The sequence below is a fragment of the Schistocerca nitens genome, chromosome 11 (assembly GCF_023898315.1).
Source record: "Schistocerca nitens isolate TAMUIC-IGC-003100 chromosome 11, iqSchNite1.1, whole genome shotgun sequence".
Classification (NCBI taxonomy): Eukaryota; Metazoa; Arthropoda; class Insecta; order Orthoptera; family Acrididae; genus Schistocerca; species Schistocerca nitens.
The window spans coordinates 117,743,556-117,766,972 of record NC_064624.1 but is presented as its reverse complement, the minus strand read 5'-3'; the positions used below and the strand labels follow the sequence as shown (position 1 = coordinate 117,766,972).

General features: G+C 41.1%; 1 protein-coding gene across 2 annotated transcripts in view; it reads right to left on the bottom strand.

The window, feature by feature from the left end:
• Window positions 1-1,899: 1,899 nt before the first annotated feature.
• Window positions 1,900-23,417, bottom strand: part of LOC126213182 (uncharacterized) — a 222,561-nt gene continuing 201,043 nt past the window's right edge. For both annotated transcript variants that reach the window (XM_049940810.1, XM_049940811.1), the window contains 2 exons: window positions 14,142-14,686; window positions 1,900-2,224 (listed from right to left, as the gene is read on the bottom strand). In XM_049940810.1, the coding sequence (XP_049796767.1) occupies window positions 2,145-2,224; window positions 14,142-14,686 (625 nt within the window). In that variant the 3' untranslated portion in view covers window positions 1,900-2,144. The remainder of the gene's footprint in view (window positions 2,225-14,141; window positions 14,687-23,417) is intronic.

Sequence of the window (23,417 nt, the reverse complement as noted above, 5' to 3'; positions counted from 1 at the left end):
CAATCAGTTTTGTTAAATGAAATTGTTTTCATTAATTCCTTTCTTTCACGAAGTAATTATGGTACCACTGTACAAAGATTAGTGTTGAAAAGTACATGTATGTTTACACAAAGAAATTGTGTATCACAAATTCCATTAAAGCTCGGTCCACCTCCTGAGAAGCTTCCGTTAGCTGACCCGGCACAGAGCTTCTTGCAGGAGCTTCTTTGACGGACTGGGAAGGTGACAGTCATTTGGAGCCAGGTCAGGACTGTGTGCCGTGAGCTACAGCAGCTCGAAGCAGAGCTTTTGTGTGCAATAGATTCCTTTCCCAGCGAAAAGACACATTTGAAAATTTTTTCTCTGCTCTTCACTTTGATTTTGGGTTTCTGATCTCGTAGTAGTGTCATCATCCTCTGTTTGAACTAAAGGAGAGTAATGAATCAACAGTGGACCTTCCATATCACGAAAGTCATCAGCTTTCCTACAGAAGCTTGCCTCTTGGTTTCTTGCATACGCATACACTCGCAACCCACGTACAGTGCACGGTGTAGCTACTCTGTACTATCGTTTGCGACCTCCTTTCCTGTTCCCTCTCGCTTACAGAGTGAGGGAGAAGCAACTGTCTATATGCCTCTGTATGAGCTCTAATTTCTCTTATCTTCATGGTCTTTACACCAAACGTATGTCAGTGGCAGAAGAATTGTTCTGTAGTCCACTTCAAATGCTGGTTCTCTGAATTTTTTCAATAGCGTTTCACAAAAAGAACGTCATCTTCCCTTCAGGGATTCCCTTTAGGATTCGTGAAGTATCTTTGTAATACTCTTGGCTTGTTCAAACCTACTGGTGACAAATCTAGCAGCTCGCCTCTGAATTGCTTTGACGTGTTTCTTTAATTTGAATTGATAGGGATTCCAAACACTCGAGCAGTATTCAAGGATGGGTTGCACTAGTATTCTATATGTGGTTTGCTTACAGATTAGGTACACTTCTCTAAAAGTTCACCCAATAAACAGAAGTCTGCCTTCCCTACAATTGTCCTTAGCTGCTCGTTCCATTTCATACTGCTTTGCAATGCCGTGCCTAGACATTTAAGTGACATGACTACACCGTGCAGAATACTACTAATGCTGTTTTCAAACATCAGGCCTATGGGATTGTTTTCTTAATAGTCTGCATTAATTTACATTTTTCTACATTTGGAGCACGCTGCCACTCATCAGAAATGACTTCATGTTACCGATCACCACCTCTCTCAGTGAAAGCATCTACTGTTCACGTGATACATAGGAATGTCAGAAATCGTACTTGCCTGCCGTGCAGCTGCCTGCTGGGCTGCTGCTACATTTCAGAGTTAATGGCCTGACTAATTTGGAAAAAAAACCCAAGGAATAGCATTTGGAAGTGCAGGAGTTGTGGTATGCTAATTATTTAGTAACACTGCTTTGCAGAATACTCGGGAAATCCACAGAAGGTGTAAAACAGGTGAGGTATTATGAAATGGCAATTTTGGAAAATTTTTGTACCAGTTTATCACTGATTGCAAATGGACTGCCACTTCTCCCATCTTCACGAACATTTGTCCTTCCTCTCTCAAACAAAAGATGCTGTTGACAACAGACTAGGCCGATAAGAATACTAACAAAAAATAATAACTGATCTCATTTAAAAACATCTGTTTAAACCATTATGGATTTTTACTTCACCATGTCACTTGCTGGACAGCCCTGATAAATGTTCTTAGTAGTCATTTGCTGGCAATCCTAAGTTATCGCACCAATGTGTATCCAGTTTGTCAAGTTCCTTTTAAGAAGATCATGCGTGTCGTTAGACCTAGAGTTGTTGCTGCTGGCATTATTTGTTTTCTGGAATCCTGCTGCAAATGTGGAGCAAAATATAACACTTTTTATAACAAAGTGGTCAGACTTGAAAAGTATTTATATTTTTCTCACCACTTTAAATTGTTACACTGAAATCAGTAACACAAATGAAGTAATCATAAAATATTTTCTGATGTTTATTTCTGTACAAAACAACTTTTCTGTCCGTTAGTCAGCTATTGCTGACTAACACCTCAAATAAGACTTAGTGCATAAAAACACCTGCTCAGCGGCCTTGGTCGTGTGTTCCACATCTCGCTACCTGCAATTCTATCACTACTGCAATCATGAAATCCTCCGACGGCGTGTTTTCTTCCTTCGCGCCCACCTCTTCGACTGAGATGTTGCCACAGCTCGCTGAGGACCTGAAAATTTTCAAAGTTCCATCTATGATTTGCGGACAGACGCTTCAGAAATGTGGTAAAAATTGATCTCAAACGAGCATATTTCTGTAGTCATCTTGAAGGGTCATAAAGACTTCATTAGTTCTTTTTCAACTCGCGAGGGGACCTTAAAGACTGCTTGCCCTCTTCCGTTTTCTTCATACTTGCAGAATTGAAGGTCAGTGCCCAGACCCAATTTTCCTAAAGCAGTCTAGTGGTGACGGTGGGGGAGGCAGGGACGACCTACCTTTGAAGATTCGGAGAGTTTCGAGCATTGTTAATTGTAAGAAATTTGAGCATATTAAAATATTTGCTAATAGCTGAATGCATAGTGTGCAAGTCTTGTGAGCACGATAGCACTGGTTTGATTATCACTACTAGCAATTATATATATCAGTAATACAGTTCAGTGTGTGGAAATTATAAAGTATTTCATTTGCTATTTGATGTTAGGCATTTTTGTACCAAATTATAATTTATTTTGAACACTCATTTTGATGTGATAGATAATTAAAAATAACTCGATGTCATTTTTTACTAAAAAATTGTGGCTCAATGTCCATTAACATTTCCATTTCACAATAAATATAAAACTTACTACTAGGGGAACCATGCAAAACTTTTGCAGTTTTATGATAATGACAGTATCTGGAATAAGTGTAGTCACCGGGATGAGGGTAGTTGTGGGAATGAAGTGAAACCATTTTTAAAAATGAACTGAGCAATGTGAAATAATAATCAAGAATTTATGATACATCCTTGCATATACATTTCCATGTGTCCAGAAATGTGTTTTGCGTTCGGAATGCTCGTCACAGCTTGTATGATGGGGAGAGATCAGGGACTGTCAGCAGGGCAACATAACCTATAACTTTAACTTCACAAACATTTTCACTTACAGTAAGTATGTTAAGGCACAGTAGCAATAGGTAAATCACAATTCAAAGTGACAGTGATGAATGTGTTTGTCATTTTGAGCGTTATATTCATTTAGTAAAGTCAACTTATAGGACAGGCAGATGGTTTGGTTTGGTTGGTCTGGGGGATGGAACCAAACAATGAGGTCATCGGTCCCATCGTATTAAGGAAGGATGGGAAAGGGAGTCGGCCTTGCCCTTTCAAAGGAACCATCCCGGCATTTGTCTGAAGCGATTTAGGGAAATCATGGAAAACCTAAATCAGGATGGTCGGACGTGGGTTTGAACCATCGCCCTACTGAATGTGAGTCCAGTGTGCTAACCACTGCGCTACCTCGCTCGGTCAGGCAGATGAAATGGACTACCGCAGTAGTCAATTAGTATCTATGAGAATGCTGTACACAGATTATCCAGTAATGGGTACTTTAAGACAAATCAAACTGTATTTATAATAAGATAATATGAAAAAGGAGTCTCTTATTCATGATTAATTATCATAAATTATAGGTATGAATCTGGGCATCCGTGATGCACTTTGCCTATTGTAGTTAACTCTTTTATGTTAAAAATTTTCCACAACTATTAAACTTAAGTGCAAAATCACTATGCAGTATCAATAGCCAGTTAAAAAACCTTTCTAACAATACCTCATTAATCCCTGTACATTTAGTATATGTAGAGAAAAAGGGATATTGAATTGAGAAATTAACTAGTGAGAATCGAACAAATGACTTCACAATCACAAGACTTCTATTCACCTACTGCTGGAAGTGTTTTGTAGTTATAATGACTTGAAAATCTTCTAATTTTCAAAGGTGATTGTGTTGTACTGCTTTAGGAATTTGATGTTTGGGTGCTGACTTACAAATCCTGCAAGTATGAAAAAAAAAAAAAAAAAAATCAAAGACGACCAGTCCACTTGTCAAATGATCTCAGCAAGCCTATTCTGGGGCATCTGTACATTCTAGCATAGTAACGATCAGAACTCAATAAAACCAAAGTACCCGAGTATGAAATTTTGTGCTTCCGTGGTCCCAATGAACGATCTGCTACAGCTCTCATGTTCTGTAAGCAAGATTTTGATGTTACAACTTGACCACTGTGCAGTTAAAAATAAATGGTTTGAGTTGCTGACCTCATCTTAGATCAAAAGTGAACTAGCAAAGTTTTTGTAACCTCTCCACATTACAAGATTAAATGTTAAGCACAGAAACACACCTCAGATCACAGCCTAAGCCCACATAAACAGCCATCTGTGGAAACCCGCACTGTATACTCGAGAAATGTTCTTCACCGACACATATCACGTAGTGCATGTGGGCTTAGATTCAAGGGGAGCACAAATGATAGAAGTATTATGAAACCAAAATAGTAACTTTACTGTAAAATAAAAACAGAGTACAGGAGGGCAATGATAATCCAGCATGCTCAGGGGTCTGTCAATGCTGGATTATAAAATGTGCTGGATTATCAAGGACATTTTAAAAACCTCATTTTACAAAAAGTGATATAAGCAAAACCTATTGTTTTAACTCAGAAAAACAAGCAATTATTATTTATTAAAAAGAACTTGAGAGACTATACAAAAAATTAAAAGCATGTACTACTTTTCTATAAAAACAAAATTCAATTAAAGAACACTGTACTGCTCTATTAAATCAGTTTAAGGCTCAAAGTCTCAGAAAAGTTCAATGTACATAAACAATTTTTTATACACCAGTTATGAAATGAAATATCTACAATGGGTATATACAAATAAGCACCACTGATTTGAAAAGATCCAGAACAAGGCAATTAATAAAAATTGTTACCAATAAACTGGCGCAGTTTAATTAGCATCACTGGTTTTAGGAAGAGCACAGATATCTCACGTTATCTAGGATGTGGAATATGTTGGACTGGTATCTAACAATGATGGCTTCCGAGTCCTCAGGAACAATGCAGGAATGTTAAACTGTTTCTTGGATTTAACACTAAAAAAAAAAAAAGGTAATGATGTGCTGATTTATAACATCAGAAACGTAGTACTTTTGGCCGCTCTCACCAATTTTTATGAAAATGTTTAAGGATTCTGAAGCCCCAGGCCAAAAAATGTGAATTGTTGGCATTTCTTCTTCATCACTCTCAGTTTCTAGTGCCTCCCATGGGTTGAAAACACTTTGTAATATCACAAAATCAGTCAACTCTTCTTTGATAGCTAAATTTCTGTCAATGTTTATCTATTTGTCAACTACTTCCGTTGAAAATGCACGCAGTTGATCAGTGAATGCAAGATTTATCACTCATGCAATTTAAGAGTGAATACTTGTCGACTAATAATTATTTACACTGCGTTCCACCTCGGCTCCTTTAACCAGCTTAGGCTATAGTTTTCTCCAGATGCTGTGCAATGTAGTATTTTTAACATACGTCCAAGCAATTTCAGCTGGGAAAATAGCATCTTTGATGTTACAATTGCTTTAGAACTCTTTGACACTGCAATCTGAGCTTAGCAGCTGTTGCACAAAAATACCACTGTACCAGCACTTGAGATTCTGTATGATCCCTCCATCCATTCCGGACTATCGGGTCCGGCGATTATCACAGTATTACTGTAGTACCTAAAGTAAAGACTATCTGCTTTTGGATATCCTTTCTCTCCCGCCCCACAAACTTGACATCAACCAGCCCATAATTTCACCTGCCACCCGTTATCAGCGTACTCCCAAAACCTTGACACATACACAAGCTCCACGTCAAATCACAACAAAACTTCAGCCACCTCCCCACTACCTGTTCACTCTTGTCTTTAATAGAAAACTTCTCTTTCTTTATTTATCACATCTTTCTTCTCCACACACTCCTCTTTTTCTTTCCAAAAGCTTGGTTCAGGACCCTCATTCACATTTTGTCCGTGCCACTCCCCCTCCCACAATCATCCTCATCTACTGCTCACCTCCTACAACTTAGTGCAGCGAAAACAGTGCTCTGGATTTTTTAAGTGTACCATGATTTAAAAAGGAAGACTTCCAACTTTTACTTTAAATCTTCCAACCATAACAATAATCTGAAAATCATATATACAGGGTGGTCCATTGATCGTGACTGGGCCAAATATCTCACGAAATAAACATCAAACAAAAAAACCACAAAGAACGAAACTCATCCAGCTTGAAGGGGGAGACCAGATGGCACTATGGTTGGCCCGCTAGATGCCGCTGTCATTGGTCAAACGGATATCAACTGCGTTTTTTAAATAGGAACCCCCATTTTTTACTACATATTCGTGTAGTACGTAAAGAAATATGAATGTTTTAGTTGGACCACTTTTTTCGCTTTGTGGTAGATGGCGCTGTAATAGTCACAAACATACGGCTCACAATTTTAGACGAACAGTTGGTAACAGGTAGATTTTTTAAATTAAAATACAGAACGTAGGTACATCTGAACATTTTATTTGGTTGTTACAATGTGATACATGTACCTCTGTGAACTTATCATTTCTGAGAATGTATGCTGTTGCAGCGTCATTACCTGTAAATACCACATTCATGCAATAAATTCTCAAAATGATGTCCATCAACCTCAATGCATTTGACAGTACGTGTAACGACATTCCTCTCAACAGCAAGTAGTTCGCCTACCGTAATGTTGGCACATGCATTGATGCATGTTGTCAGGCATTGTTGGTGGATCACGATAGCAAATATTGTTCAACTTTACCCACAGAAAGAAATCCGGGGATGTCAGATCCGGTGAATGTGCAGGCCATGGTATGGTGCTTCGACGACCAATCCACCTGTCATGAAATATGCTATTCAATACTGCTTCAGCCACACGTGAGCTATGTGCCGGACATGCATGATGTTGGAAGTGCATCGCCATTCTGTTATGCAGTGAAACATCTTGTAGTAACATCGGTAGAACATTATGTAGGACATCAGCATAGACTGCACCATTTAGATCACCATCGATAAAATGGGGACCAATTATCCTTCCTCCCATAATGCCGCACCATACATAAACCCGCCAAGGTCGAAGACGTTCCACTTGTCGCAGCCATCGTGGATTTTCTGTTGCCCAATAGTGCGTATTATGCCGGTTTACGTTACCGCTGTTGGTGAATGACGCTTTGTCGCTAAATAGAACACGCACAAAAAATATGTCATCGTCCCATAATTTCTCTTGTGTCCAGTGGCAGAACTGTACACAACATTCAAAGTCGTCACCATGCAGTTACTGGTGCATAGAAATATGGTACGGGTGCAATTGATGTTGATGTAGCATTCTCAACACCGACGTTTTTGAGATTCCAGATTCTCGCACAATTTGTCTGCTACTGATGTGCGGATTAGACGCGACAGCAACTAAAACACCTACTTGGGCATCATCATTTGTTGCAGGTCGTGGTTGACGTTTCACATGTGGCTGAACACTTCCTGTTTCCTTAAATAATGTAACTATCCGGCGAACGGTCTGGACACTTGGATGATGTCATCCAGGATACCGAGCAGCATACATAGCACACGCCCGTTGGGGATTTTGATCACAATAGCCATACAGCAACACGATATCGACCTTTTCCACAATTTGTAAATGGTCCATTTAACACAGGTAATGTATCACGAAGCAAATACTGTCCGCACTGGTGGAATGTTACGTGATACCATGTACTTATACGTTGGTGACTACTACAGCGCCATCTACTACAAAGTGAAAAAAGTGGTCCAACTAAATCATTCATATTTCTTTACGTACTACATGAATGTGTAATAAAAAATGGGGGTTCCTATTTAACATGAGGGGGGACCCAAAATTAACTGGAATCGTAATGCTGCACATTGTGTACTTGTAGTAGCAGTTTGCACCGCCAGAGGGTTGTAGTAAGAGCTCTGCCGAGTCATTCTGCCACACGGCGTCACCCAACAGTGGAAGTGTGGTTTCTTTGGCAGTTCTTTGAGTGTGCATACAGTGCAGACGTGACACGAGGAAATGGCTAGTTCTTACAAACAAAGTGCGGCAGTGAAGTTTTGTTTCTTGCTCGGCAAGAACACAGCAGAAACTGTTGATGATTCAGACAGCCTACAAAGACCTTGCTCTTAGTAAAACGCAAGTGTACGAATGGTTTTCTTGGTTTAAAAAGGGAGAAATGGTGGTTGAAGATCAGCCCTGTTCCGGTCGACCTTCAACTGCTCGAAGCGAAGACAACATCGACAAAATCCGTGATCTCATCAGTGAAGATCGATGCAGGCCAATCGACCAACTCAAGAACTTGTCTGGGAGCTCAATTCAGTGCATCTTGACCATCGATTTGGGTATGCAAAGATTTGCAGCAAAATTCATGCCGAAGCTTCTTACCAGAGATCGAAAGCTTCTTACCGGAGATCAAAGGGATCGTTGCATTCAAGCCTGTCTCGAAATGAAGGACACGTTCAACAGTCATGGTGCTATGGTTACGATCCAGAAAGTAAACAGTCATCACAATGGAAGTCACCTGGCTCACCTCAACCAAAAAATGCTCAACAAGTGAAATTGAATGTGAAAACGATGTCGATCTGCCTTTTTTTTTTTTTTTTTTTTTTTTTTTTTTACATCAACGGGATCATACACTCTGAATTTGTCCCTGAAAACCAGACAGTAAACCAGCAATTCTATTTGGAGGTTATGAAACGACTTCGCAGAAGTTTGTCGCGAAAACGTCCAGCTTTGTGGGATTTTGGCGTGTGGTTCCTGCATCACGACAACGCTGCCGCGCACACAGCTTTCAGTGTTCGCCAGTTTTTGGCCTCAATGAAGACGATTACCTTGACCCACGCACCCTATTTGCCGGATTTAGCACCCTCGGACTTCTTCCTATTCCCGAGGATGAAAAGAGACTTGAGAGGGAAGCGTTTTGCGGATGTGGAAGACGTAAAACGCAATGTCATGAAAGTGCTAACAGGTATCAAAGAGGACGAATTTAAAAGGTGCTTTAACACTGGAATGAACGTTTGGAAAAGTGTATTAATGCTAATGGAGAGTACTTCAAAGGAGATTAAGGTTGTATTTGAAAACAATATAGTATATGCTTTCTAGAAAGAAATTCCGGTTATTTTTGGGCCCTCCTATATATATTTTTTTACAAAACTATGCTCAAGACGAGCATTCCTTGGGTTTCAGGATTTTAGACAGATGACGTCGACATCATGCCACAATGTTGCAGCTGACAACCGGGCAGCCACCTTCGAATGAGTTATATACCAAATGTTGCCAAGTTTATGCCTGAGATTGGTGTGCATAGATCTCAGCTCCACTACCCCCTCTGTTGAATGTTGTTATCATCTCGGCCACACAAGCAAACAGCAGGGTTAAAATTGAGAGGCAAAGGTGAAAACGTTAACTGTTCATAGATATGGCACTAGGAGTAAAATTTCGTCTTTGTCAAGAAATCAAAGAAATCAACTGGTCCCATGTATTATCCAGTCCAAAACCACCATTACAATTAATAAGAACTTCTGCCGAATGTGTTTCCAAAGAGTCTTCAATAGCTGAATCCCAGAATGTACTCATCATGTCCAAGCTTTTTGTGGCAGAATAACCTACTAAATTTCCTGTGGAAATAGAGGGCTCAGCTATGGCGGATTTACTGGGTTTTTCAAAAAATTCCGCAACATTCATAATTTCACACCAATGGTCTGTTGGAGCAAAATGTGGTTGGCATCCCTGCAAACGCCTGTGTTTACTGTATAACTGCCAGAAGTTTTATTGTTGTAGGTCTGTTAGTTACTGTTCACTGCTTTATTGAGTAAAGCGTTGTGTTGCACAGTTTGCAAATTTCAAGACGGCAGAGTTAAGAGGACAACGTGTCTGCGTGAAATTTTGCATGGAACTCGAGAAAACCTTTACAGAGACACAATAATTGATGCAGGAAGCCTACAATGATGAGTACTTAAGCCGTCCTCAGTCTTATCAACGGTTCACACAGTTTACAAATGACCAGACGGAAGTCTAAGATGCCCTTCGACATCTACCGACAGTGCTCACGTCTGGAACATCGACGAACTTGTGCGTGCCATTTGAAGACTGACTATCCGTGAGGTTGCAGAAGAATATAACATTTGAGTTGGATCGTGTCATAAAATCCTGACAGTGCATCTCAAAATGTATCGTGTTGCTGCCTAGTTCGTCCCACGGCTCACGAGTCGAGACCAGAAATACCTTTGCCTTGCGATCTGTGAAGAGCTTTTAGATCGTGCAAATGAAAATAATTGGTGATGAGACATGGGTCTATGATTAGGGTGTTGAGACCGAGGTTCAAATTTCACAAGAGCTCAGGAAAGGTTCTCCAAGACTAAAACAGCTTTTCAGGTCAGGTCAAATGTCAAAGCCGTGCTGACAGTTTTCTTTGACTTTGCAGGATTAGTTCATCACGCCACCTGTTAATCGGTGGTACTATCGAGACGAGCTGGAATGCCTGCAAGAAAATGTGAGAAGGAAACGGCCTGAAATGTGGCGAGACAATTTGTGGCTTTTGTGTCGTGATAAAGCAGATGCACAATCGTCCCTGTTCGTGTGCGGCTGTTGCACAAAACACGAAATCACAGTGCTGCCTCATCCTCCTCACTCTCTAGACCTGGTCCCTGGGGACTTTTTTTATTTCCAAAGTGTCCTCTGATGAAAGGACAAGATTTGCAACAATAGACGAGATAAATGTAAATCCACAAACGGTACTTCAGGCGGTCCAGGAAGAGGAAGTGCAAACAGTGTTGAAAGTGGAGATCAATTGTGGAGGGAGTATTTCCGAAGAGACAATGCACAATAAGTAAAAGTATGCGCAGAAAAAGGATTTTTCTGAACAGACCTCGTACGTCAATTGTGTTCCGCACACATTTTATGCATTCTGCCTGTGGTCTGCATAGTGTGGAGTTTGTCACACTGGCATCCAATTCACCTGAAGAAGGTTGCTCGGTTGGCAGCCAAAATATCGTGGCAAGATGTTGCTGTCGTCTGGCCGCAATCCCGACACCTCACGGAATACGCTAGAATGCTTTGACAATACTCTCAGCTGAATAGCAGCATTGTTCTGCTGCTAAGCCACCGTCACTCATCAGGAAGATGGAATAAAATGGAAATTATGGACCTTTTTATTACCAAAAGTAATGGCAAAGTAAAGATTAATCTTATTTGGACATATCTACTGAATGAATGAGATCAGGCTAACACAGATCATGTATTTCTTGTCAGAAAAGTCAACAACAGTACAGATTACAGAAGTAGGCAAATAACTACAGTGTGATTGGGAATATTAAAATAAATGTGTATGTCAATAAAAGTTACATAAAACACAAAAATGGATGGAAGCTGGTAGATGTGATGTACAACAATTTCAGAAAAAATAGAGGATTTATTGATGAGAGAGAGCGTCACAAACTGAGCAAGTCAGTAACGTGTCAGTCCACCTCTGGCACTTATGGAATCATATATTCAGCTGGGCAATGACCGACAGAGATTTTGGATGTCCTCCTGAGGGATCTCGTGCCAAATTCTGTCCAACTGGCATGTTAGATGGTCAACATCCTGAGATGGGTTGAGGGTCCTGCCTGCAATTCTCCAAACATTCTCATTCGGGAAAAGATCTGGCAACCTTGCCGGCCACGGTAGGGTTCAGAAAGCACGGAGACCGGCAGTAGAAACTCTCATTGTGGGCAGGTGAGCATTATCTTGCTGAAATGTAAGCCCCGGGTGGCTTGTCGTGAAGGGTAACAACGGGGCACAGAATATCACAGACGTGCTGCTGTGCTGTATGAGTCTCACAGATGGCAACCAAAGCGGTCCTGCTATGAAAAGAAATAGCACCCCAAACCATCACTCCTGGTTGTCAGGCCGTATCACAGGCAACAGTCAGGTCGGTATCCATTAGCGTCCGGGACATCTGCAGACACACCTTCAGCCTGTAATCTCACCGAATGGAATAGGATTGCCTTCAGTGACGAGTCCTGCTTCGGAACTGAGCCTCGACGATTGGTGAAGGTGTACCAGGGACGCTGTGGCCGGCAGTGGGTTACCGACCTGAATGTGACCGCCAGTTTTTTTATTAGTGCGCTGGGGCAAGCAAACTGACTTTCACTTTTTTTTTGGAGGGGAAGTGGTGGTGGTGGTGGGGGGGGGGGGGGAGAACCTACATTACTGGCCATTAAAATTGCTACACCACGAAGATGACCTCCTACAGACGCGAAATTTAACTGACAGGAAGAAGATGCTGAGATATGCAAATGATTAGCTTTTCAGAGCATTCACACAAGGTTGGCGCCAGTCGCGACACCTACAATGTGCTGACATGAGGAAATTTTCCAACCGATTTCTCATACACAGACAGCAGGTGACCGGCTTTGTCTGGTGAAACGATGTTGTGATGCCTCGTGTAAGGAGGAGAAATGCGTACCATCACGTTTCCGACTTTGATAAAGGTCGGATTGTAGCCTATCGCGATTGCGGTTTATCGTATCGTGACACTGCTGCTCGCGTTGGTCGAGATCCAATGACTGTTAGCAGAATATGGAATCGGTGCCGTGCTGGATAACAACGCCCTCGTATCACTAGCAGTCGAGATGACAGGCATCTTATCCGCATGGCTGTAACAGATCATGCACCCACATCTCGATCCCTGAGTCAACAGATGGGGACGTTTGCAAGACAACAACCATCTACACGAACAGTTCGACGACGTTTGCAGCAGCATGGACTATTAGCTCGGAGACCGTGGCTGCAGTTACCCTTGACGCTGCATCACAGACAGGAGCACCTGCAATGGTGTACTCGATGATGAACCTGGGTGCACAAATGGCAAAACGTCTTTTTTTTGGATGAATCCAGGTTCTGTTTACATCACGATGGTTGCATCAGTGTTCAGCGACATCGAGGTGAACGCACATTGGAAGCGTGTATTCGTCATCGTCATAACTGGTGTATCACCCGGTGTGATGGTATGGGGTGCCATTGGTTACACATCTCGGTCAGCTCTTGTTCGTATTGACGGCACTTTGAACAGTGGACGTTACATTTCAGATGTGTTACGACCCATGGCTATACTCTCCATTCGATCCCTCCGAAACCCTACATTTCAGCAGGATAATGCACGACTGCACGTTGCAGGTCCTTTCTGGGTACATAAAATGTTCGACTGCTGCCTTGGCCAGCACATTCTCCAGATCTCTCACCAACTGAAAAGTCTGGTCAATGGTGGCCGAGCAACTGGCTCGTCACAATACGCCAGTCACTACTCTTGATGAACTGTGGTATCGTGTTGAAGCTGCACGGGCAGCTGTACCTGTACACGCCACCCGAGCTGTTTGACTCAATGCCCAGGGGTATCAAGGCTGTTATTACGGCCAGAGGTGGTTGTTCTGGGTACTGATTTCTCAGGATCTATGCACCAAATTGCGTGAAAATGTAATCACATGTCAGTTCTAGTATAATATATTTGTCCAATGAATACCCGTTTATCATCTGCATTTCTTCTTGGTGTAGCAATTTTAATGTCCAGTAGTGTATTCACTGATTTCCTCTCACATAAATGTAAATTAGGCATAGATCTTTCAGTGAAGCTGTTAAGCACACAGTAGGGTGGGAAGGGGTGTTAGGCAGTCAGTGCTATGCGTCGTCGTCACCCCACTCACTCCCCCCATCAGTCTTCTGACTGGTTTGACGTGGCCCGCCATGAATTCCTCTCCTGTTGTTGTATAAAGAGAAGCAATTCAATAACATTAAAAATTAAATATGAGCCTAAGTTTATACGTCCAGCTTCATGGAAAGAATTTTGTTGTTTTAATTTTGAAAACGAAACAAAGAACTCAGGAACAACATGGCTAGAAAATAAGAAATACAAAAAGAGAACACGAGATGAAGTTCTCATGTGATACCAGAACACAATGATGAACAGTAAATAAGTGACAGCTTCAAACAGGAAAGATAGTTCTTTAAAAATATTTTGCGACTATGGGCCCAGCACAAAAAAGGTCGTTTACTTCTCTTTGGCGATGTCCTCGTAGAAACGGCTGCAACTGTGTGGCGGGAATCAGGGGTCGCCGATACCTGGGGCTGCGGTTGTGGCACACCAGACTGTTTCGGCAGACCGAACAGTTTCGGCACGCTGAACGGTTTCCTGAGCGCAGCCCGTATGTGGCCGAGGCGATGCCGCATGAGGTGCTCCAGCCGGTCGAACGCCTCGCCACAGTCTCCGCAGGTGTGCTGTGCCCTCAGTGTCCAGACAGGTTTCGGTTTGAGTTTCACCTGTTTCGCCTCCCGCACCTCACGCCAGATTGTGGTACGGCCTGTGTGTGTCAGGGTGTGCATCTGCATCTGGCCCTCAGTAGGGAACTGTTGGCTGCAATACCCGCACTGGAAGCTCTTTGTCGGCACACGTGACACATCCGTTATCTCCACACATTCGTCGTCGGTGTCCCCGTCGGGGGCAGCTCCGTCATTCTCGGAAATTTGCACCACTTCGTCACTGGCTGTCAGGCTGTAGAGCTCTCCGCTATCGACACCGGTCGTGGGCTCTCGTGCGATTCTGTAAAAGGAAATTGAAAAGGTGTATCTTAAATTATGTTCAGTGTCTCAATTTTGTAAATTTATGAGGGTAGGACATTAAATAAGTTGCAAAACAGGATAGAGGTAGTAACATTCGATGTAACTTCGTGGAATTTATTTCACTTTTCCACATATTCACCCTGGACATTCATTCAGACAGATATCCCATCTCTTTATAGTCGGTAGAGTGCTTACCCACAAAATGCAAAGATCCTGGGTTCGAGTCCCAGTGCGTTAATCTGCAACAGAGTTTCGTATCGTCGTACACTCCACTGCAGAGTCAAAATTCATTGTGGAAACTGCTCTTCACAAGACCTCGATAGCTGGCAGCAATGAAGACTTTTAGTTGTTGTCACAGCCAATGTGTCTGGGCATGACATCTATTATGGTAAGTTAGTTGGCTGCCAAGTCTTCCATTGTAAGGCAACACTATTAGTCATCAAATACTCAATACAGCTGACAACATTAATGATTAGTTGGTTGAAAACTCAAAAAAGATGGTAAAGATTTCACTATTGAGTTGAATGACGCTACAGACAGCTAAGACGATGCACAGCTAGCTTGTTACGTGCCGTGTATATGTGACGACAAATTTCATGAAGAACTTCTTTTCTGGAGGAAAATAACTCTTGGAACAAAACCAACAGACCTCTTTGGAATACTTTGTTCTTTTATGGGAGAAAACAACATCAACTGGGAAAACTGTGTAGGCGTGTTTACAGATGGAGGTTGTAGTAAGGCTGGCTGTTACATCAGATTGCAAGCTCTGATTCTCATGTTATTGGGGCACACAATTTATTCATCGAGAGAAACTGCCATCAAAAAGCACGAGTCCTGTCCTTCGTGTGGTTTTGCAATCAATTACCAAAGTGATGAACTTCACATAAGTCGAGATGTTTTCAACAAACGTGAGTTGATGTGGGGACTGAGCATTTTCACAATTTGTTACAGTGACTCTTACTGGCTTTCACACGGTAATGTCTTGCAAAGGGTGTACGAACTCGGGAATGAACTTTTTACTATCGAGTTCCGCGAAGTTTGCAAACTGTGTTTTCAGCTGGTGAATCTTCCTGATACTGTTGAAAAACTCTGTTCACCGAGTGTATCCAGGGTGCATATGTGGACAAGGAAAAAAACCTTCCCCAATTTTTCCCGGTTAAAAAATACACCTTTTCCCCGAGTGAAAATACTTTCTTTTTCCTGTGTGTTGGTGACAGTATACTGCCCGAGCTATAAAACTTGTTAATCCTCTGAATGGCTAACGTTTTACACATCATTGGCATAGAACGTCCCGCCGCCCCTTAAAAAAAGGTCTTGGAAAGATCTTTGATGATGGTTCAAATGGCTCTGAGCACTATGGGACTTAACATCTATGGTCATCAGTCCCCTATAACTTAGAACTACTTAAACCTAACTAACCTAAGGACATCACACAACACCCAGCCATCACGAGGCAGAGAAAATCTCTGACCCCGCCGGGAATCGAACCCGGGAACCCGTGCGTGGGAAGCGAGAACGCTAGCGCACGACCACGAGCTGCGGGCTCTTTGATGATGTGCAGCTACATGTACACTGCATATTTTTGTAATTACGATAGTGTAAATTCGAATTCCACCAAACACAGAACATTAGTTTCCAAACCATTGAAATCGAGATTGCGGTGTCCTTTTGTAACTCAGACTGTTCTGCAAATGCGCCTATCTGGCAGCTCGGGCATCCCAGAAAATTTTTTTGCGGTTAGCATCTGGCTCGAAGTAGCTGGAGAAGGTACTGCTCCTATGCGACTGAAATGTGCACGCGCACGATCCCGCTGGCAATTGCTCAAACGAACCTAATGTAAACAGTTGTGACGTCATGCTCATTAGAGGCAGCTCGTTGCTACGACATATTGCAGTCTTCATCATAAGGCCTTAACACATTACGCTGTTGACAGACGCTCGTGTGGGCACGGTGTTTTGTTGTTGCAAATGGCTCATTTCCTATGCAACTAAAGTTTTATTTTGGTATTTTTCTTTTGTTTATGTTTTATTGCTGCAGTATTATTCTGCAGTAGCGGGATACAGTAATATTCTATGTTAGAGTATCAGTCCTTGCCAGTCAAAATTACAAATTTAACTGAAAGTTAAAACCACGAAAAATTCCCGTATTTTCAAATAATTCCCGGGTTTTTCCCGGATGAAAAAATTCCCAGGCTTTTCCCGGATTCCCCGGGGAGTATACACCCTGGTACCCCTTCAATGATACCACCATTCTGCAACTGTCACACAAAATGTCAGCCCTAGGAAAGAAACTGTTGTTGTGGAAGAAGAAGTTGGATGATAAAGATATAAGTTACATTCCCACTGCTCTTAAAAAGGTTTTAGAAGACAATAACTTCCAGCTGAAAGAAGAATTGAAGTCTGTGTTTGTGGATTACTTAATTGAGCTCAGTGATTAATTTCTGAAATATTTTCCAGAAGAAGTTGATCAAACCAACTGGATCTGAGATCCTTCATAATAGAACTCTCTTACCACTGAAGAACAACAGCAATTTATTGATATGTCTTCAGAATCCACACTAAAATCCACGTTTGCTTCCACATCACTGCTGGAGTTTTGGCACACAGTGAAGTAGGAGTATCCACAGGTACAAGGCCCTACAAGTTTTGATACCTTTTGCAATGTTCTACTTATGTAGGGTAGATCTTTCAGCACTGGCAGCCATCAATACAAAATACAATGCGGACAAAGAGACGGGAGTCGCAGTTTCCATTCTTGTGCCGAGATTGGACGGACTGATGATAAAGAAGAAATCTGAACCTTCTCATTGATTTCTCTGCAAGATGAAACAACATATTAATTTGATTAAGATGTGTTATGTCAACCGTTAACAAAGAAAGAACAACTCTCTCTCAACTTATGTTTAGCCCACACTTAAGAGTTGGATGTCTTGTGCGAAAGGAATGACATGTGTTCATATTCAGGTCAAGAGAGATGTGGGTCCCAAAAGTTTGAGTCAGAGTACACTCAGTACTGTCAAATGGGGTGAAGCTGACCGCTGGGGTTGAAGTTGACCGAAAAGTTCAAAATACACTGTATATTAAATAACTACATGTTGGTGATGAAAATTCCTTTATTTCAATCTTCGTTGATCCATTATGGAACATGGGACGACGGCTAGCATGAACTTCTTGATACAACAATTTACCAACAGCTGTATGATTTGTACCAGTTTCGGCATTACATTGATGCCATCTTCAGGCCCCACTCGTCATAGTCGCAAAATCGCTATACACGGAAGGAGCCATATAACTGGATCCGTGAATCAATCGTCCTTTATTTTAGTCTACTTAATGTCCAGAAGTTCTTAATTCACGCAATGGCAAAATGTACAGTGTTCTGAACTTCCAAATGAATACTAATTGTTTTCAGGAGGAAAAATCCAGAGCATCGAAAGGACGGTAAAAAAAAAAAGGGGTCAAAATCTGTTTTTTCAAAGTGTAGGGGGAAAAAGTGAGACTCTGGTCATAGAAAGTATAAACTATTGGAAGCTCATAACATTGTCACGATTGGTAAGGGTTATGGCCCAATGCCGATGACAAGTGGCATCTTTTATAATCTACTTCCTGCTAAATCATATTCTGTGAAGGGAGGAAAATGCCACGGAGATAAAAGCAGAAAAAGGATATGGCACTATTGTGTAGACAAAACATTCATGGAAGTGAAAAGTTTATGTCACTATTAATGCACAGGTATTTTCGAAACATGAAAACTCTATTTTGTACTTCAAAGTACAAAAACTTTCTCAGGTGCTTAAATGCCGTGAAGAGTGTTACAAGACATAAAAATTTACTTATTATTGACCTATGCCCAGAACCTCCCTAGGAAACACAATTTCCGAGAAATGTAAACATTGTGTATCTTCTCCTGAACTGCACTAGTAATCTGCAGTCTCTGGACCTGTGCATAATACGCTCTGTTAAGGGGAGTACATACAGCCTACCGTATTTACTCGAGTCTAAGCCACACTCGAATCTAAGCCGCACCTGAAAAATGAGACTCGAAATCAAGGAAAAAAAATTTCCCGAATCTAAGCCGCACCTAAAATTTGAGACTCGAAATTCAAGGGGAGAGAAAAGTTTTAGGCCGCATCTCCAAATCGAAACAAAGCTGGTCCACTGTAATATGAGACAATTTAGGTCAAATGAATGACGATACAGCTACAGTAGTTTGGTTCGAGTTGTAAGCTTAGCAGTTAAGCTTTACCAGGTAGCCATTGCTATGCGTCAGGCGCTCCGTCCGTATTTATACGGGTACCCTTCCTTTTTCACGTGCTTCGTCTCGTTTGAATTGATTGCTTATTTTGCTTCAATCTGATAAGTGCAGTTTTCTTTGTTATAGGTGTTTACGTCACTCTAAGCTGAAAATGCATTACTGTACTGTGTCATGCACTGTTTGTCGCATTCTGATAGTGCGAGTTTACGGCCTGTCACTGCTCGCGGCATGGCTTGCTTTTGTGCGCGCTACCGCTGCTTACAAAAAGAGAGAGGGAGAGAGAGAGAGAGAGAGAGAGAGAGGAATCGTCTCATTAGCGAAACAATGACAAGAGATTGCTACTTGTTGTTACTTACACTGCTGCTTTCTTTGATAATGATCAACAAGAAACAAATAATAGACTGCGTATGATAGAAGATGTTCTGAACGAAGAGTTTAGCGAAAATTTTTCTCCGTTTGAAAATCTTTGCAGGTGCCTCTTTTGTACATTACATTCTGCACAGAAATTAGAGTCATCTTAGATTTAAAAATCTAGTCAATTGCCCCTCGCTTCATTTCTGACTGTATCACTGTTTAGCATAAGAATAATACGAATATAAACATGACATGATATGTATATTCTTCCGCGTTTGCTGTAGTCTCACTCTAGTTTTGTGGTTTATTAAGCAGACAGGATTTAAATGAGATATCAGCAAACATGAAACAATACATGGCAAAATGTTTATATTAGTATTATTCTTATGGTGACGAGAATACTGCATGTGATTCACAATTTATAAAAGTTCCTATTAGCAACCATCTCTTCTCACAGATAGGAAAAAATTCAGAACGTAGAGTTGGCCATATTGACAAACATCCTAAACATTCTTGCCAGTCGGGTTTTCGTAGTACATTGAAATGCTGCTACATTCGAATATGAACAATACGGAATTTGTATTTACTTCATTGGAAAATGTATGAAAATGCAGTGGTCGAAACTCGGCGCGGAGAAAAAAAGCTTGTCTTCCACCTTTCTTTTTTTTCTTTTTTTTTTTTTTTTTTTAATTTATTTACTGACCCAGAGGTTTTGGCGCCAGTATTTATCTTTGTGCCTACAAAGCATGCCTCTGTAGCACTACATATATATTCGACGGCAGAACTAAGTTGTGGCGGCACCCACCGACATTTTTAAGAACTTCCGCTTGCTTTGCACTCGATTCTAAGCCGCAGGCGGTTTTTTGGATTACAAAAAACAGAAAAACAGTGCGGCTTAGATTCGTGTAAATACGATATACCTACAGTGTTAAATATGCAATACTGATGAGATAGAGATCTGAAATTTTTGGGAGTATAGTTTCACTCCTTTTCACATTACTGATCCAGAATCATAATGTACAGACAAATAATTACGTGGTTATAATTTTTTTTAAATTTATGTTCAATTTTTTTTAAATCCACTTTTGCTTCTGTTAGTAAAAAACCATTATAGGTAGAAATGTTTTTGTGGTCCAGGAGCAGCAGTATACTAGGAGGTAACATAGTGTAAAATTAGATATATGTATCTGTAATAGTTCCCGAGATAATGGGTCAAATATTTAAAGAAGTAATTTTTCGGAAATAAAGTTTAAATGTTTCATTTTATATTAACTCACACATTCAGGCATGCCAGTTCCTAGAAACAGCCAGGTTCATGATCAGCATTGTCTGGATCCTGTCTTGCTCATCCTGCAAACCTAAAAGCTTCTTGCTTTTCCTGCATCTTGCTTCTTTAGTCACTTCCTTCGTTGCACACTGGGCTTTCATACTTCTGAGTCAATCCATTCGCTGGAATGCTTGCAGTGTGTTGGCTCCTGGAGTGATACCAAGCTGCTCAAGTACCCAATTCTTCCCTTTTACCATTGTGGGAACAAGACAGCGATCAATGAAGTGCATTGTTTGTTTTCTGGATGAATGGCTTATTTATAGTTTTTTTTTTTTTTTTTTTTTTTTTTATAGCTGTACTTCATCTACATCTACATAATTACTCTGCAATTCACATTTAAGTGCTTGGCAGAGAGTTCATCGAACCACAATCATACTATCTCTCTACCATTCCACTCCCGAACAGCGCGCAGGAAAAACGAACACCTAAACCTTTCTGTTTGAGCTCTGATTTCTCTTATTTTATTTTGATGATCATTCCTACCTATGTAGGTTGGGCTCAACAAAATCAGCCTATGACTCTACCTCTCCACTTGTGTTGTATACTCGTAGCAAATGACTTCCATCCCAACTCGCGTATCATATCTGCCACACTCTCTCACCTATTACGTGATAATACAAAATGAGCTGCCCTTTCTTGCACCCTTTCGATGTCCTCCGTCAGTCCCACCTGGTAAGGATCCCACACCGCGCAGCAATATTCTAAGAGAGGACGAACGAGTGTAGTGTAAGCTGTCTCTTTAGTGGACTTGTTGCATCTTCTAAGTGTCCTGCCAATGCAATGCAACCTTTGGCTCGCCTTCCCCACAATATTATCTATGTGGTCTTTCCAACTGAAGTTGTTCGTAATTTTAACACCCAGGTACTTAGTTGAATTGACAGCCTTGAGAATTGTACTATTTATCCAGTAATTGAATTCCAACTTTGTTGTTGCTGTTGTGGTCTTCAGTCCTGAGACTGGTTTGATGCAGCTCTCCATGTTACTCTATCCTGTGCAAGCTTCTTCATCTCCAAGTAACTACTGCAACCTACATCCTTCTGAATCTGCTTAGTGTATTCATCTCTTGGTCTCCCTCTACGATTTTTACCCTCCAATACTAAATTGGTGATCCCTTGATGCCTCAGAATATGCCCTACCAACTGATCCCTTCTTCTAGTCAAGTTGTGCCACAAATTTCTCTTCTCTCCAATTCTATTCAATACCTCCTCATTAGTTATACATTATCCAAGTAAAATAAATATTTCTAAGTATATGTGGGTTTGATTTCTGACCTTCATAATTGGTGACCCTGACGTGATATGAACATGCAACCTTCTGATCTGGAGTCAGATGCACTACCGTTGCGCCACGGAGTCTCGGCCAATAGGATCCGAACTTAGCCAGAAAAGGTTGCCACATTGCGTAATCTACCAAAGGCAACAGACTATAAGCACCGTAGATGATTTTCAGTCATAGTAAATTTTTACAGTCGTCATTTGCCAGTAACAGCTGCCACCCATGTACCACTAATGGACGCGCTTGCGGGTAAGAATCCAAAGCACAAGAGACTATTAAAATGGACACCTGAAATGAGTAAAGCTTTCAGCCAACTCAAACCATCCTTAAAGACAGCAGTTATTACACCTTTCGACCTGTTTGAATTTTTGTTTATGCCATTTGGACATAAAAATGCAGCCCAAACCTGGCAGAGATTCACTGACACAATGTTACAAGGCCTGTCATTTTGCTTTGCATATCTATATGACATATATTAATATATTCAGCTGATGCACAAGTTCACAACAATTCAAGTACTCCTACATTCCAGGTGCTCCGCTCTTTAAGGGGGGTTGTGTGGGATCAAGAGGCCGACCAGTGAAGTGCACTGTTTGTTCTTTGGACAAGTTGCTGATTTCTATGGTTTGATGTTTATTCTTGGTTTTTAATTTTTTTGTTTGTTCAGAGCTGTACTTCTGATGTTAATCCAGGTAAAATAAATGTCTCTAAGTATACGTGGGTTCGATTTCTGACCTACACCATCATTAAACGTTATCACAGTGTCACAAACACCCAAGAATAGAGTTTTAATTCCTACAAACACATTTTTTGTTATGTGGGTCCAAGTTACATTATTTAAAGACTCATTGCGGTTTTGCATTTGATTATGGAGATATTTGAAAAGGTCAGGATAAGCTAATTCTCTATACATCATTTTAATAGCTTCCATCACTGCAGAAGTTTTGCTGTTATCTTGCCTAAATAATTCTCTGGACCCACTGCCTGAGCTTAGCAGTACTTGCACCATGAATCAGCACCAGGTGGGCAAAGACGATATATGGGTGTATCATCAGTGCATAATATGTGGAAGAATGTAGCCCGCGCTGCTCTTTTCATCCCTTGTAGGTCGTGTGTATTGTTTCTTACTGCCCTTTCATAATAATGCTGGGGTTCAAAGTTTTTTTCTATAAGTCTTCCTTTACCATTTATAGTGTCCACAAATGCATATGCAGTACCACCATTTCTGTTTACACACTGCATCTAATCTCGTAACATGAACATTGACTTAAATTCAAGGGGTCATCATCAGTTATCTGCTATATTAGCAGGTCCTTTGCCTCTCCATTTTCTTCGATACATTGCTTCCTTCATAAGGCTGCTGTACGTTGTACCGTCCATCATGTCATCCAGTATCTGGAATCTCTTCCTTCCTCGCTTCCTTTTCCCTTCTACATAACCTTCAAAAACTGTTTTTATCAGTTCGTCATTCTTTCTTAATATAGGCACAATCCAATTTTTC